Source organism: Bubalus bubalis, chromosome 14 (assembly GCF_019923935.1).
Source record: "Bubalus bubalis isolate 160015118507 breed Murrah chromosome 14, NDDB_SH_1, whole genome shotgun sequence".
Lineage (NCBI taxonomy): Eukaryota > Metazoa > Chordata > Mammalia > Artiodactyla > Bovidae > Bubalus > Bubalus bubalis.
Window position 1 is genome coordinate 16248830 of NC_059170.1, and position 17402 is coordinate 16266231.

A 17402-nucleotide genomic window follows, 5' to 3' on the forward strand; every position below is an offset into this window, starting at 1 on the left:
GACTGATCTGCTAACAGAATCAAATTATTTTCTTAATAACTTTACTAATATTTACCCATAACTGACTCTCCTGCATTCCTAAGATAAACTTTACTTGGTTGTAGAAGTTAATTTGTTTAACATGCTGCTGAATTCAGTTTTATTAGTATTCTCCTTAATACTTTTGTATATACTTTTGCATGTGTGTTCTGTCAGGTTTAAGTTATTAGAGGTACGCTTAGATTCATAAAATAAATCAGGCTACTTTCTGACTTTCCCTATGTTCTGACCCAGGTGAGAAAGTACAGGAATTATTTTCTTCAAAGATTAAACATTTCAACTACAGTAGGTAACATGAAAGGAAACTGCAATCTCAGAGATTTGTCTTGTCTCCATTCAGTCCATAGCATGCAATCATTTCCTTCTAGAATGTTTTTATGTACTGCTTCTACTCTGTCCAATTTTCTCCACCAGGAATATCACTAATCATCTGTAAGATTGTATCTTTGTTCCTTTCTTTCCACATTTACCACTGCATTTCTCATTATTTCCTCTTTCTGTTCTTTTCTTCTGCATTTTAAGAGTTTTATTTTTTAGTCTCCACCACTAATTCAATTTTCTACAACATAAAATATTTTTCATCTACATGCCAAAATCCAAACTCAAGACAGCAATGTTCCCTTCTACTTTTCTTAAAAGTTAAATGGCCTTTAGCCAAGTAGCTGCTAGAGAGTAAGGCAGGGGGCAACTTGTACAATAAGTGACTTCTTGCCTGGCAATCTTCAGTTGGGTTTTTCAAAATAAACAGGCTTAGTACAAATTCTAAATTCACATACATGGAAGCTATTTCACATTTTTGAGGCCCTGTTTCTACATATGTGAAATAGAGATACTACCACTTTCCTAGTAAAACTGTTTTAATGAAATTAAGAATAATGGCAACATTTACCTCACAGGCTGGCTGACTCTGTTCTATGCACTACATGAAATGCCTGACACAACCACAGTGAGATGATACCTTTATCACCCCTATTTCAGACATGAGGAACTAAGGCTCAGAAGTTGGGTAACTTTCCCAAGATCACACAGCTGGTACGTAGTGATGCCAGGACATAAACCAAGACAGTCTGACCCCAGAAACTGCACAACCTAACAAGTGTTTACACTCATTCCTTTTCAAAAGTGGCATGAAACAACAGTCAACTGTAGACCATACTTTCAGTCATAAACTTTACCAGAGAAAAGTTTTAACATTCTTTTTCTAACTGCTTATAGATGTCATTAATATATATATAATATGAGTTCTACAGCACCTAGGAAAAGTCAAAGGTGGATATACTATCAAAGCAGCTCTCACAACAGAACTCTGAATACATTCATGGGAAAACTGCCTTGGAGCTCATATTGTAGGCTGCAGCATCATACAATTTTATTTCCTTGTATGAAAGGTAAGATTTTAAGTAGTTTCTGTTTTTTTAATTCTCCATCTTCACAAAAATGCTTTAGCTATCATTAGTTGAATGTTAACTTATGAATATATTTACTCATAGAAGTTTATGAAAATTACCTTCAATGCTTCTAAAGACAAAAATCCGAAGTGTGAAAGGAAAAGACGTGCTGTTTGGAATTCCTGGGCAGGGGGTGGGGGCTTACAATCTGTAACTGGATCAGGAAAACTTCTCTTCTGCAATTCCTCCTCACTTTGTTGCTCAAGGTGTATTTCATAAGCGATCTGCTGGGCCATGCCATTCCTTAATTTTTCATGTCTCTCTTCTAACTGAAATAAACCGAACATTTCATTTTGGGGGAATTATCATATCAGGATTAATCTTAATTTTTAAATGAAAATAAGGCTACAAGCAACAAAACAGAAGATAATTTTCAGTGATCAACACTGAGCTTCAATTCAATACAACCAAGAGCAAATACGCATAAACCAAGCAAAAATGTTTTAAAGTTAAAATAAAACCCCAAGAATGTTCCTATAGCCTCAAAAATTGCTCCTTTATCTCCTCGCTATAAGTGAAACCATTCTGTCTCTGCTTCCCTTTACACTGGCAAGAAAGGGGGCAGAGTTGCCATTCTCTGCCATGTCCCCTCCATCTTCCACATCATTTTCCATCTTCTTCCAGACCCCTGTCCATCTTTGTCCTGCAAGGATCTCCTCATTCTTTGAAGTCCACAACTGCATGGATTAGCTGCTGTACTCTTGGGAGTTACCTCTGCTTTCCTTCTGATCTATCCTATTTAAAATTTCATCCTCTTTGGTGAATAGCCTGGCCTACATTCCTACAACTTCCTCAACCTTCACAACTCTGGCCATTCATGACAGACTCTGTACTTCAAATGTGCTGTACTTTCAAGAGCTCCAATTTTGAAATTCCTTTCTTACAGCTCACCTGTATACCCATTCTCCCTTTACCATCACTGTGGGGTAAACAACCCCTCTATTTCTCCAAGGCTTCTGGCTTCATCTATGTCCCAACCAAAACTAAACCCCCAAATCTGACATCTTAATACCCTCTTCTAAGCATATAAAATGGCTATGTTATTCCTTATGCTTCTATTCACCTGGCCAATCTCCATATCACTCAGATTTTTTTATTTATGCCTCTGGATACCAAGAACTTTTGAAGAAAGTCAGCAGAATGAGTTAAGTAACTTCACTACAGATGATACTACTTAATCTAGCAAGGCTGCCTGCAATTTTAAGAAGCATCCTTGCTTCCCTATGTCATTTCTAAGAACTAAGATTAAAATTTAAATAAGCAGCTTCAATTTCCGTCCTTTCCACCTCTAAATGTGTCTGAACCTAAACCAAGCCTCTCTTCTCTCCTATCTTACCAGAAGGACCCCTTTTCTAGATACAATCACAGATTTTCTTGACCCAATTGCCTCCAGGGCCTTATTCTATTACTTATCATTTCCTCAGCCTGCCTCACAGTGTAGGCTGCTGACCCTTCTTCACTGGCTCCTTCTACTTCTGATTCTTCTTAAATTAAAAAAAAAAAAAAAAAAGAAAGAAAAATTAGCCCTGCCTTTCCTTCACTAGGCCATTTCCTCATTCTATTTTCTACTCTGTACCTTTTGCTTCCCTGGTGGCTCAGAGGTAAAGAATCCACCTGCCAATGCAAAAGATGCAGGTTCAATCCCTGGGTCGGGAAGATCCCCTAGAGGAGGAAATGGCAACTTATTCCAGTATTCTTGCCTGGAGAATCCCATGCACAGAGGAGCCTGGCAGGCTATAGTCCACAGAGTTGTAGAGTTGGACATGACTTTAGCAACTAAACAACAACCTTTCCCCTTACTGCTAACAGTTAACAGTGTAGCCTATATTCACTGCCTTTTCCTCATTAACCATTCATTCCCCAGACCTTACACTTTAATACTCCTTTGAACTTGATCTCAAAGGTCACCAACATTTCATAACAAAATCCAGGGGCCTCTTCTTAGTGTTCCTTCCCCCAGTCTCTCCAGCATCTGATACTATAGGCAGCCTCCATACCTGCCCTTCTATTCGCTCATGCCCTGACATACCTGTCTTTCATTTCTTAGAACTCCTCTTCCTCGACCTAAGCAACCAATTATTTAATCTAGTTAAGTACCTACATTAATCTAAAGCCAAGTAATTTTTTCCTAAACCTGTCCTCTTCCTAATGTCTATATTTCTATAAATGGCACTAATATCTTTGCCACTCAAGCCTAAATTCTAAAGTTCTTCAGCTCTTTTCTATCCCTCATCAATCCAAGACTGTCTGGATCAAAATATTTCTATGAGACATGCCATATATTTAAACTTTATACTACCAGTAAGACAGTCCTTCCCATCCCCTGCCTGAGTTGTCATAACGGTCTCTGAATTGGTCTCCCCTCTCCAAATATCCTCCACTAGGGTTGGATCATGCCCTCACACTAATGAAACCACAGACCAGTCCAGTTCCTTTAGACTGGTTCCTTTGGACATCGGCAGCCCGATGTCAAGTTCCTTTCACTTAGCCACAATCTCTATTTGTCTTACTACATGGCAACCTCCTGGATGACAAACATCTAGGTCATCTTAAGAACCACCTCCAGGGATAACAAACAAAGGCAGTATCTTGATCGCAGAAGTTGTTTAAGGATGTTTATAGTCATTCTCTTAACAACAGCTGGTAATAATTTATCTTACTTCTTCCGTGACGATTTCATGCAAATCTGGAATGCTCAGATCTGCTTTCACAAAAGGAATCTTATCCACCTCTTCAGGAAATGGTCGATGTTTCACAGTATATTTAAGTCCAACATCATTTTTAGGAACTGGACGAGGTTCAGGCACAAAAAGCTGTTAAAAAAAACAACATTACGTTTATTACATTTGGCGCCATCCAAAATGACATGTATTTCCCTGGTCTCTTAGATGTCTATGTTTCCCTAGGGTTACAAAACACAGAATCTCAGTAAAAATCTGCAAATACTACTGCTAATGGTAAAGGCACCAGTGTACTCTTTTTTATTTTTATAAAAATCTTCATCAACTTACAGATTTTTGCAACTGATATATGTGTTACGGACCTCTATTGTACCAGGCCTGAATCTTCCACATTCAGTGATAAGCTAATAGATAAGGCATTTCCAAATTTAAGGCTCAAACTTCCTTCTTCCCCCAACAGCTCTCAAATCATACAAGTTGACATCCACTGGGCATCTCTAGACAGTGAATTCAATAATTAGAAACTTAGCATTGCTTAACTGAAAAAGTCTGGCACTGAATCTAGGTCTTCATGGCTCCAAATCCGTGCTTTAATAAACATATATGAGCTATGTGACTTCTCTTTCCACATTTGACAAATGGAAACAACACATCACAAGACTGCTGCAAGGGTTAAAAAAAAAATATATATATATGGCACATATTAAACTGTCAAACAGGTTTTAGTGCCTTTTCTGACCTCCTTCCTCCTCAGTCTTTAATGGGACTGAGTGGCTTATAGTGTTGCTGACAGATTGGTGACGGGTATGATGCCACTAGGAGAAAACAGGCATGTGCTCCTCAGAGCAAACAAATGTTATGCAACAGCAACGTCTAGAATGTTGAATTATTTTAGGCACATACTCTAATTTTGTGAGTTTCTCTCTCAAATGCTGGTAAAATTTTATTAAGCCATGTTTTAAAGAATTTTTAATAACGTAAGTAAAGCTTACAATGTGATAAAAAATGAAAAGAGCAGTATACAAAATGACTAAATTCTATTGAAGTGTTAGGTACAGAAAGGGAAAAAAAGATTGGAAGAAAATCCACTAAAACAGAGGCTGTCTACTTCTGAAGAGTGACTTAAAATACCTTCTTCATTATTTTCATTTTCCAACTTTCTCCCATGAGCAAATTTTATTCACATAATTACAACTGTTATAAAGAAATAAGCTGTGCCACCCCAAAGAAAGACTTCATTAAATTATACAGCACATTAAAAAATTACAGAGCATACTGCCAGTTAGACAGTTAAATGAAACAATCAGAAACTAAGTACTGTTGACAGAGACATCTAGGATCTGGCCACATGTTTTTCACATGGCATGTACGTAGATTTTATTTAACATTCCATGAAAAAAGGTGGGGCCACTCTTCAGAACAGCAGTTCTTTTTAACTTTTCATTTTACTTAGAAGTATAGCTGATTAACAATGTTGTGACAGTTTCAAGTGGACAGCAAAGGGACTCAGCCATACTCAGAAGAGCACTTCTTAATCTTAAGTGGATGTCAGAGGCACCCAGAAAGCTTTCTGAAATTACACCTGCCTTGAAGATGTCTTTAAAGAGTATTTCAGTGGACCTGGAATTCTAGCCTCCTAAGATGATTCTGATGTGAACTCACTGAGAACCTGGCTAGGATCAAAAATATTTATTTTCTCTGTTATTTTTGTTGGAATATTATTTAACCTTTAAATCACAACACACACAAACACATACACAGGCACTCACTCCTAGCCACTCCCCTGTAACTTCTGATGGATACCTTCTGATTTGCTTTTGCTCCTCTGGGTAAAAGGCAAAGTTGTTGTGCCCAAGCAAGTCTTCCAGACATTCCCCGGACGAGCACAGTGACAGAGGGGAAAAAATCATCTAGAATAAAATATTGGTGGAAAAGTTTTTATTTCTGGCAACATATAAAATACACCTGCTGTCTATTTTAGAGCTTCTACTAAACACAGCCCTAGCACAGTGCTTCTCTAGCTTTTCTCCTTTGTGAACCACCTCTGCAGATTCTGCCATACCCATGTACCGCTGTGACTATTATCTCACTTTCTCTATTAACTTCTTTCTTCCCTTTTTCTGTTTTTTCAAAAGGAAATTATATCCTTAAAAGGAAAACCAGGAACTCTGGTGTGTTAATTATATATTTTTAAAACACCTGTTTAAAAATACATAAAATAACATCATTATCACATACCTCCAGCAGTACACATACACATTTTTTGGAAACATTATCCTGGCAAATACTCTTAACTGTCAGTGTTGCAGACGGTCTAAATGCAAAAGACAGGCTGGGTGCTTGTGATGCTGAGGTCCCATTCACCCTTGCCTTTGTGTACTGCTGCCCACCACTGGCAGGCACTGTTTCATCCCAAGGGGGAATGAACGCAGAATGGACTTCTTAAGCACCTAGATCCTTCTTCCTATTCCTTTCTTTTTCCTCTGGTCTAGCAGTCAAACTTGTTCAAACTTCTCTCACTGTTGTTTTAAAATGTCCTTGTACATCTAAATAATCCCAATAGTTTATATTTTTGGTTGACTTTCAATGCAATGAAATAACTTAGAATGAGAGGAGTGGAGTCTTAAAAAATTTGGAAAAGGGTTGACACCCTTCCGGGCAGGAAACCTGGAGGAGAGACTGGTATTTTATAGACTCTTATAGCAGGTAGCTTGGGAGTGGGAAGCAGGAGGAGCCAGGAATAATTGATACAAGCCAGGGAAAAAAGTCAAGCAATCCCAGGTCTAAGGTAGAGAAGGATGAGGTGCCTGTAGGAAAGACCTGGGACCAGTGCTTCTGGAGTTGGGCAACAATTAAAAGCCCTACCTCGTTCTTATTAAAATCACTATATTTTACCATAACATGAAGGACATCTCTGGTGGTTATTTCCCTGAACTTCTGGGAAACACCTAGTTTCATTTCATGAACAAGTCAAATACCCTCTCTGAGCCCTACTTTCTTCATCTGTAGATTCCCTGCGTTCCTATATGCCTAAAGGTTCTGTAATCTTCACTTTCCTTCCTCTTCCCAGCAATAAGGATCTCTCTAAGAACATGCTTCCTTTACATACTGGTTGATTCCAATTGAAAAAAAATGTACTTTGAGCAGTCTGCACTGCAGGGATAATACACCTTGAGATGGTTGTAACTGGGGGAAAGATGGGAAGAAAACAGTGCATGTTGCGTCAATGGAAAATCAATGAAGGATTTTCAGGAGGGCACGGGCATGATCGGATCTACATTTGAGGATGGAGGCACCGGTGGCAGCAGTAGGATGGAGGGAAGGGTGATGAATTTTGGAAATGAAAGGAGGGACAATCAGATCAGGCAAGAAGCAACTGCAATAATCTAGAAATAAAAGTCCTGCATTTGGTTGTATTGGGAGGAATGCAGAGAACAGAAGACGCCAAAGTCACTAAGGGAAGAGAAACTTGGAAACCAAATACATAAGGGAGTAACAGGAAGGAGCAGGTGAAGATGACTCCTCCAATTCCCAGCCTGTTTGGGTGGCAACAATAACTGAAAAAGAACAATGTGGAGTGAAGGTGGGACAGGAGAGGTGCAGGATCCAAAGGCCAAGAAGGAAGGAAGAGGAATAATGATTTTCATACACAGGGAACAACAGAAAATATTCTATCAACATAAACTTTTTATACAGCTATGGAGTTCTTTTCTAGTAGATTTACATTAAGAGCCTCTAAAAGATTCTATTTCATATGTATATTCCACTTTCTGAGCCTCTGCTTTTCAGTTGCTATTATGTCATCAGCTAGAAGCCTTTTTTGACAAATGCAAAATTACTTAAAATTTGTCTTTCCTTCCCCGATGCCAGAGACAGCTTGCTAATATTGATAGACATGTTGATTTAGCGATGGAAAAAGCCCAAAGTGCTGAAACTTACTCTGTTCATTTCCAAGAGGTTGCTCCAGCATTGCCAGGATGACACTGTTATCCAAGACAAAGTACCGGAAACTATGTTTGTTTATGGTTGGCAGTCTGGAGTATTTGATCAAAGTGGTCTCATTCACCAGACTACAAGGAGAGGCAGGACCACTGGGTGAAGGAAATGCACCAAGCAACTGCATAATACTAGAGAGAATGCAAAAGATAACAGTTAATTCCCAAAGCAAGACCATAACTTTACCCCATGCATCAATCTGTCTCTCTAGATTTATCTGACCACAGCCATGCTTCCTCTTTGAGGGTCAGATTTACTCCCTGTGGTGGATGTTGTGGTGTGCTGTCTAGATTCCCTCTCCAAAACTGGAAAGATCCACTGCCCCAGATACAGGGAGATGGTGGCCCTAACTTTCAGCTGAGTCTTGGAGAGGCCAATGAGAACCACTTTATTCAAGACCACAGCTTCCTCCTGGGACAGCTCATGTCCAGTGAATTGTGGATGCTGGGGGATAAGGGGTATAAAGTCCCAGTACCCAGGCCCCAACATGAGAGACTCTTGAAGGGCCAGCCCAGCTCCAGAGCTCTTTGCTGCAAACGCATCGCAGTTTGGTTCTTCCCTCTGCTCAGTCTGACTTCCCTCATTCCCCCAAAAGGGTTGATCCTGACAGCACTTTCCAATAAACCTCTTACAGGCAAATTTCTCTCTCAAAGCCTGCTCCCCAGGGGACCTGACCAATCATACTTCCAAATCATGAAGCTCCTAAAGATATATTTTAAAAATATGCACACTCCAGGTTTAAGGACTATGCTAGCTAAAGCATTCTAGACCCAGACAAGGATCTGAAGATCAGCCAAATCCCCTCAACTTTCCAGCTGAGGAAACTCAGGCTCAGAAGAGATAAGTGATCATTAAAAGACCAGAAACCAAGACTTGCTGCCCTCTCACTGTGTGGCCATGAATAGCTATCCTCATTCTACAGACCAGGAACTAGATGCACTAGTAGTTACATCTTACAGGATTGCTGTAATTATTAAATGAGAATATATAAGAAAAAAATACTTTTTAAATTAGAAGTCAACTGATCAAGCCTAAACATTCCAAAATGTTTACATCCACAGAGATTCCTGCATGTCTTCAAGGAACAGTAGTAATAACTTATACAATACCACTTACTATGTGCCAGAGTCTAGAGCTAAGCACTTGACACCTAACATTTTATTTATTTATTATAACAACCCTATGAAATAGGTACCATTATTATTCCCATTTCATAATTAAGAAACTGAAACACAGACAGAATCTTGTTAAGAAAACATAAAGATTTCATCTTGTGGTCCTAATATCATCAAACCCTTCCAAAGCAACTCATTTGGAAAATTAGTATTCCCCACCACTACTTTCATCATTGCAATTCTCAGCTTGAGTAGCCTCTCCTCTTCTCTTTCATTCTAATGCTTGAACCCAAATCTCTCTGATAACAGAAGACAACACTGCTCAACAGATACTTTTCCTCCATTTTTTCTCTTCCTAGGACGAGGATTATTTAAGAATTTCAAGGACAAGGAGAATTTCATGATGAGTTCAGGCCTAAGGATTTGTAGAAAACCAGTAATGGGAAAAACATGGGTTTTCTAATATGGAACAGAGATGGCTGTCACAAGCATATGGACCATGTAAGCTTACGTTCCATGCAAGATTTTTAAGACATTATCAAAATATAGGATGCTAGGAAGGGAATAGGTCAGTAAGATCAAATCATACCAGCCTAACTACATTTTCTCTTCTCGATAATGACTAGACTGGAAAGGCAGAGAAGTATCTTTGAAATTAAGACATGCAACTTACTTGGCAGTATATCATTAAAAACTTATAGATAAGATTTAAAAATCCCTGTGAACCAGAAGGGAAATCTCTTATCACGTGCTTTGTCAGTCTTTTTCTGTTCAATATTCTTATCAGAGTTTCTGATTAGGACACACAGGGCAGGCTCATTAAATCTGCAGTTGACCTAAAGTTGAGCTGCAGAGTTAATATTACCAGACAGAGTAAGAGTTGGGATCCAAAGGAATCTTAAAAGATTAAAAATAATAAGGTAAATCTTACATAAAGAAATTTCAAGTTTAAATGTAAAATTCTATATATTACATCCAAATACCCCAAAATAAGTGATCAGGATGAGAAAGACAAAAGGTAAATGTGTTAAAAAAATAAATAAAAGCCTCTAAAGTTTGCCTTGACTAGGTTCTCAAAAACCCAATTTTAATGAAAATACAATATTCTACAGAGTTTAAAGGTGATCACCCTTTAAAGACGTACACAGTCAAACGAATGCCACTGAAAGAAAAATGACTAGGATAAAAAGTACTTTAAATCCCTGTCATTTGAAAAACAGTTAAAGGTACTGGCAGAAATGAATGAGAAAGAACATGAGCATTGTTGGAATTCCTTCAGTGGCCCAGCAGCTAAAACTCTGCCTTCCAATGCAGGGGTGTAGGTTTTATTTCTGGTCAGGGAACCAAGATCCCACCTACCAGGGGATGCAGCCAAAATGTAAAATAAAAAACAAACAAAAGAACACAAGCATTGTCTTCAGATATCCCCACTCTTTGGAAATAAAGAATTTCACGATCAAAAGTCTGAATCAGAACAAATGGGTAGAAGTTAAAGCGGGAGAGATTTCAGCTCGATGTAAACACCAAGTTATCAACAATTAAAATGAAATGGGCACATGGGGGGTTAAAGTATCTCCAAATTAGAGGCTAAATAACTTGGTAAATAACTCTTAAAAATCACTAAGCAGAGGGGCTACTGAAATGACTTCCAAGAGTCCTAATGTATATTATACGGCAAGGGGAAAACCACCACCAAGCTGATCTGCATTCTGTAACTATCTCCTGTGTGCTCACACTGTGAGGGGTGTAAAAAGGGAAATGGGGCCTCTACCCAGGGTGGGGAGCTAAGACTAGCACGTATCAAACACGACCAGGTGTGATCATGACACCACAGAATTCATGTAGTGTGGCAAGGTCAGACTGAATGAACACAGAGGTGTGGAAAAGAAGCAGAGTAATCAAAGAAGGTTCCACAGAGGTAGCTAGATGTGATGTGAGCAGCTAACAGTGGAGGATGTGGCCAAGAGGAGAGGGAAGTCCCGAAACGCAGGGGAAGCAGACAGACAGGTATGAAGACGTGCAGTTCACAGCCACAAGTGGCCAGCCAGCTGGGACAGAAGGATTGTGCTAGGAAAGATCACAGTTTGAGTGGGGACTCAAGGAGGGCCTTGAATACCAGACCAAAAATTTCATAGCATATGGCAATAAACAGAAATCTTCTGTTTTCAATCACTCACACAGCAGAATAAGCACAGTATCTAAGATGATGAGTTCAGTAACAGAATGCAAAATGAAAAGAGTAAGAGATTGAATTGGAGAAGGCAATGGCACCCCACTCCAGTACTTTTGCCTACAAGATCCCATGGACGGAGGAGCCTGGTAGGCTGCAGTCCATGGGGTCGCTAGAGTCGGACACAACTGAGCGACTTCACTTTCACTTTTCACTTTCATGCATTGGAGAAGGAAATGGCAACCCACTCCAGTGTTCTTGCCTGGAGAATCCCAGGGAAGGGGAGGCCTGGTGGGCTGCCGTCTATGGGGTCGCACAGAGTCGGTCACGACTGAAATGACTTAGCAGCAGCAGCAAGAGATTGAAAACAGGGAAATCAGACAGAAAGTGAGAAGGGCCTGGACTAGGATGCTGAGGTCTGAGGGAATGGAGGAAATACTTTCAAAATTAAATTCTACCGGACTTGGTCACTGAGTTCATATGGGGAAAGACAGATAAAACAGAGATAAATCAGAAAGAGTCAAAATTTTGAGTCTGCATAGCTGGAAAACAGTCATGATACTGACACAAAGCTCTAATTGTATGGGAACAGAGAAAACTGGTTTTGGATGTTTCATGGTGACTCTTTAGGGCCCTTTTTAAGACATGAGGCATTTTGTAGAGCTGCCAGCAGAGATAAGATGAGCCACCTAGGCAACTACTGCCTCGGTTGAGGACTACAAGCATGACTCTCTGCTCATTCCGGGCTTATATCCAATCCTTGCTGCCAATCATACTCTCAATGGAATGTCCCATCCACAGGCTAGGATGGAGCAAACTTATTTTTATATAATGCAGAGTCCCAGTGAGAAATATCCTTCCCCCTTTCTGCATATCCCTTTTATTCTTCAAGGTACACATCAGATCTTAGTTTTTAATAACCTTTTTAAGTCCACCCCAGACCACACATGGTCTTCTCTTTGGACTTTAATAATTATTTCTAGTAATTAATCACATTTTTCTGATTTTCCAGCTATTAGTCAAACCTCCACAGTTACTGAAAGCCCAGCATCAGCACAGTGAGCAGGAATGAACTAAAGCAAGCATGCTTCTAAAACTTTACTGAATAACCTAAGCCCATGAGGAACAAAAATAAACCCAACTTTATTGTGCATGCCCCAAGTTGTCTTGGAAAAGGCTCATATGCACACAAATCTTCTACCAGCTGTCTTCTTGTGTAGTCAGGGAGTTGTGTCTGACTCTGCTGTGATGCCATGGACTGTAGCCCGCCAGGCTGCTCTGTACATTAAATTCCCCAAGGCAAGAATACTGCAGTGGCTTGCCATTTCCTTCTCCAGGGGCTCTTTCTGACCCAGGGATCAAATCCCTGTCTCCTGCATTGCAGGCAAATTCTTTACTGCTAAGCCACCAGGGAAGCCCACAAGCTGTCTTACCACTTTTACTAAGAAGACCAAGATGAGCCAACTCAATATGATCTGACATTCCTCCTTCCTGCTTCTTATGTTGTTCTGGATCCTCATCCACACTTACCCTTTCATAAGCCACTTCTTCCCAACTGTACCAATTCTACGCAATCTTCTCCATCTGTCTCTTTCAGTCAATAAACTGCCTTTCTTCCCTCTTTCTACTCTGCTAACTAACTGGCCAAACATAAACTTTCAACTCTCTCTGCTACTTTTTCAAGATACCAGCCTGTCTCCGTCCCTTCATTACCAAATGCTTGAAATAGGAATTTTCTCTTGCTGCCGTAACCACCCCTGCAATCTGACTTATAGCTCAAACTATCCATTCTCTGAGAGTCAGGTCAATGTGATTTTCCTCAGGAATCTGACTTCCTGAATCTGAAACTATTCACTCCCTTCTTCCAACACACCTGCATTCCATATGTACCCCTTCTCTTGGAGCATTTATTCTCCAGCTAATATTATAGATATTTGTGTTCATATCTTATTCCTCCCTATTGGACCAGAAGCTCTCTGGGTGTGGAAACTAAATCTGATTTTTTTTAAAATTCTATTACTAGTTCGTAAGAGGATGTTTATAAGTTTTGACTGAATGAACCTATAATATGTAATATAAATGGTGTAGCACAGAATAAAAACCACTAAGCTGGAAAGCAGAAGAGGTAATGGTGTAATCGAAGTCTCTGGACTCAGCCATCAGAGTGAGGATGTGGGTAAGGTTCTCCAAGATCCTTTCTAGCTCTAACATGATATGACTTGAATTACTGCCAGCCAGCATAGAAAAACAAGGACCCAAACTTTTAGCCTCAAGATCCTGGTTTCTTTGGTCCAAAAGAACAAGACAGTTTCTTTTCCATTTTATTTCTGGAGAAAAAGTATCCTAAATCAGGTTATGTCACTTAATGTTGAACAACTGGGGAGGAGATGAAACAATACAGGATCACATCTAATCCCGTCTAACTCCTAGACACAATCCCTCTGATGTCACTTTCATACCATGTTAGGGTGGCTTCAGCAGCATCCTTTACTCTCATAGAGGCAGGGTTTGGCTCCTTATCACCTTTGTACTTGACCTCTTGCTCACTATTCTTGGACTTGCTTCCTGAAATACCCAGTTCCACAATTTCCAGCACTTCCTTAAGGCAATCCTAGAAAAAGGAAAAGCAGATTAGTTTTTGTAATACATCTATCTTATGAGAAGACAAGGAAATACATCCAAGGGTCAATGTTGGTTGTGTTTTGGTGGTGGGACTCTTAATTTCTCATTTTCTTTGGTACGTACATATTAACTTCATAATAATTTAATAAAATAAACTCCCCCCCCCATTTTTCTTTAAAGATCTATATTTGAGTATTAAGAGATCTAGATAATAAGTAATGATAACTTCACTTCAATTTTATCAGTCACCATTCTTATAAAATTATCATGGACTATAAATTGTGAAAGGTAACTGAAAGAGATATAACAGGAATTCAGCTAAACCTGGATACTTTTAAAACAATTTCTGGTATCCTAATGCTATACGTCATCATGCAAATGACTAAGATTTAATCAATGGTATCATTTTTATAAACTACATAAAGCTCTGTATAATTTTCCAATAAGCCTGATATCTCTTCTTTTATTTACACTATGCATTCTTTTATAACTGTCTTCCCATAAGAAAAGTATTACAATGGTAAGAGAAAGCAGCCTAGATAATCTGTGTTTACTTAAAATGAAAGAAACATTGTGAAATGAAATTTTTAGCTACAAACAACCTTTACGAACAAGGTGTTTTCTAGGTTTGCAGCCTGGTTATCAACCTCCCTTTCTGGTCTAATGATAGGTGACCAAAGTACCTTCTGGCCATCTCAAGGCTACCATCCTTTCAAGAAAAAACAATCCTGATTGTTTGCAGATAAATTATCTAAAGCTCCATCTTTCAAAGAATTTCTCCATGGGTTAATCTGCAATCAAATACAGTTGACCCCTGAGCAACATGGGAGTTAGAGGCATCGATCCCCAGTACAATAAAAAAATCCACATATAAGTTATTTTTTCTTTTTTTTTTTCTGTTCCACATATAAATTAAAGTCAGCCCTCCATATATGCAGTTCTTCCCTATCCACAGCTCCACATGCCTGGGTTCAACCAATCACAAATCATGTAATAGTATTAACAGTTTTTTAAAAATCTGCATGTAAGTGGACCTACACAGTTCAACCCTATGTTATTCAAGGATCAACTATATAAGCATGATGATAGTTTTTCAGTTATGCTCAATAGGATGAGTGTTCTCCTGAAATATAACAAGTTATATTCAGCTTAAAGTATGCAATATTGGATTTAAATTTAGATATTCTCTTTTAAAAGATATTTTCCCAATATACATTTTGGTTCCTATTTTCTGTTTTAATACCTAGTAAACTAACCTTTTCATCAAGCATGTCGGGGTGCTCTGTCAGCCAGACACAGAGACACTGAAAAGCTGCCACTATCATGGAGTGCAGATCCCGGGAGTGAAGAGGAGCTGGCCGACTACACTGGTACACAATGTAGCCGCACACAGAACTGATGGCTCGCTTCCGGTCTCCAGAGTCAACCATCACCTTCACCTGAGCATATTCGTTTGGTGAACACAGTTAGCCAGGAACCACGGTACCAATTTCAAAGCCTCTACACTGAGGCCCAGCCTTTCTGAGAATATAATATTTCAGATGTACTATCATATACACTCTATAAAAAGAGAGGGCATTTTTCAAACCCTAAAACAGTAAAATTTCATTTTAGCATTCCTTTTCATGCTCTAAAACCTAAACTGCTGGGCTACAACTACTCATCACTGCCATAGATCACAAGAAGAGCTGGCAATGGAACATTGTACACATTTTTTTAAGCCCCCTAACCCACCCCATAATGATGCTCTATGGGCTACAAAGTTCTATGCAGCTGTCCAGAGGTATAATTAACATATAGTAAACTACACATATTTAAAGTGTACAATTTGATAAATTTTGGACTAAGTATACACCTGTAAACTATTACCACAATCAAGATGGTAGACATATTCATTACCCCTCAATCTTCTCATGCACCTTTATAACACTTCCCCAGAAAAAAAACCCAAAACTTCCCCTACTCCTTTTTGCCCCCTCTCTAGGTTACTGCCAATTTGTTTTTTGTCACTATAGGTTAACTTGTCTTTCCTATAGTTTTATATAAATAAAAACATAGAGTATTGTACTATTTGGGGTGGGGGGAGAGTCTGGCTTCTTTTACTCAACATAATTGTTTTGAGATTTATCCACAGTCTTGTGTATATCAATTTTTCATTCCGTTTTACTACTGAGTAGTATTCCATTATATGGATTATACCATAATTAATTTATCCAGTCATCTGTTAGACATTTGGATTTTTTCCAGCTCCTGAGTATTACAAATAAAGCTGCTATGTATAAGACTTTGTAAGAGTATATGCTCTCTTACTTCTTAGGAGTGGACTGATTAGATCATATGATAGGTGTATGTTTAGTTTTTTAAGGACCTGTGAAGTGTGAGTGAAAGTCTCTCAATTGTGTCCAACTCTTTGTGACCCCATGGACACATTTATTAAGCCCCCATGGAATTCTCTAGGTCAGAATACTGGAGTGGGTAGCCTTTCCCTACTCCAGGGGATTGTTTTCTAAAATGGTTACACCATTGAACATTCCTTTCTCTCTCTTTTTTTTGTACACGAATATCTGATCTAGCACCACTGGATGAAAAGACTATCCTTTCTCCTTTTAATTATCATGGCACCTCTGTCAAAAATTAAATGTCCATACACACGCAGATCTATTTCTGGACTCCCCGGCTCTATCTACTGATCTAGTTGTCTAATATTCCAATACCAAACTGTTTTGATTACCACAGCTTTATAGCAAGTCATGAATCAGGTAGTGTCAGCCCTTTATGATTTGTTAGGTCTAGACAGCACTCCATTTAGGGTTAATTATTCCTTACTACTGCAAGGGTACTGAAGGTCACAGTCAACAGTATCTTGCTCTCAAAGACCATGTGGTCCTGCACATTGCACAAATGGCTGTTCTTACCTCCTACATCAGTAACTGCTCCTCACAAAACTATGGCCATTACATCTACGCTTGAGAATCTTTGAGGTAAAGGTAAGCTCTAAGTGGTGGTGAGAACACCTCAGGTTTTCTTGTCTATTTTGCCTTTCATGACTCAGGTAAGTCACAGCCTCTGCTCACCTGTCCCTCATCTATAAAATGAGGGCTTAAAGTTTACCATCTCAGACAACATCACCTTATGCGTGTATATCACCTTTGTGTTTACAAAGTGTTCTACATATTTCATGTCACTTCATCCTCACATGACCAGGTGTTACGCACAAGATAATCCTGCCTATTTTACAGATACGAAAATAGTTATATGCTAGTGAAGATTGAGAGAAACTGGAACCCTCCTACATCACTGGTGGGAAAGTAAAGTGATTCAGTTGCTGAGG

At 39.1% G+C, this 17402-nt stretch overlaps 1 protein-coding gene across 5 annotated transcripts in view; it reads right to left on the reverse strand.

Annotated features, from left to right (window-relative positions):
• Positions 1-17402, reverse strand: part of RALGAPB (Ral GTPase activating protein non-catalytic subunit beta) — a 90628-nt gene that overhangs the window by 19572 nt on the left and 53654 nt on the right. For all 5 annotated transcript variants that reach the window (XM_006051749.4, XM_006051748.4, XM_025263479.3 and 2 more), the window contains 6 exons: positions 15328-15510; positions 13909-14060; positions 8108-8295; positions 5972-6078; positions 4148-4300; positions 1547-1756 (listed from right to left, as the gene is read on the reverse strand). In XM_006051749.4, coding sequence (XP_006051811.2) covers positions 1547-1756; positions 4148-4300; positions 5972-6078; positions 8108-8295; positions 13909-14060; positions 15328-15510 — 993 coding nt within the window. The remainder of the gene's footprint in view (positions 1-1546; positions 1757-4147; positions 4301-5971; positions 6079-8107; positions 8296-13908; positions 14061-15327; positions 15511-17402) is intronic.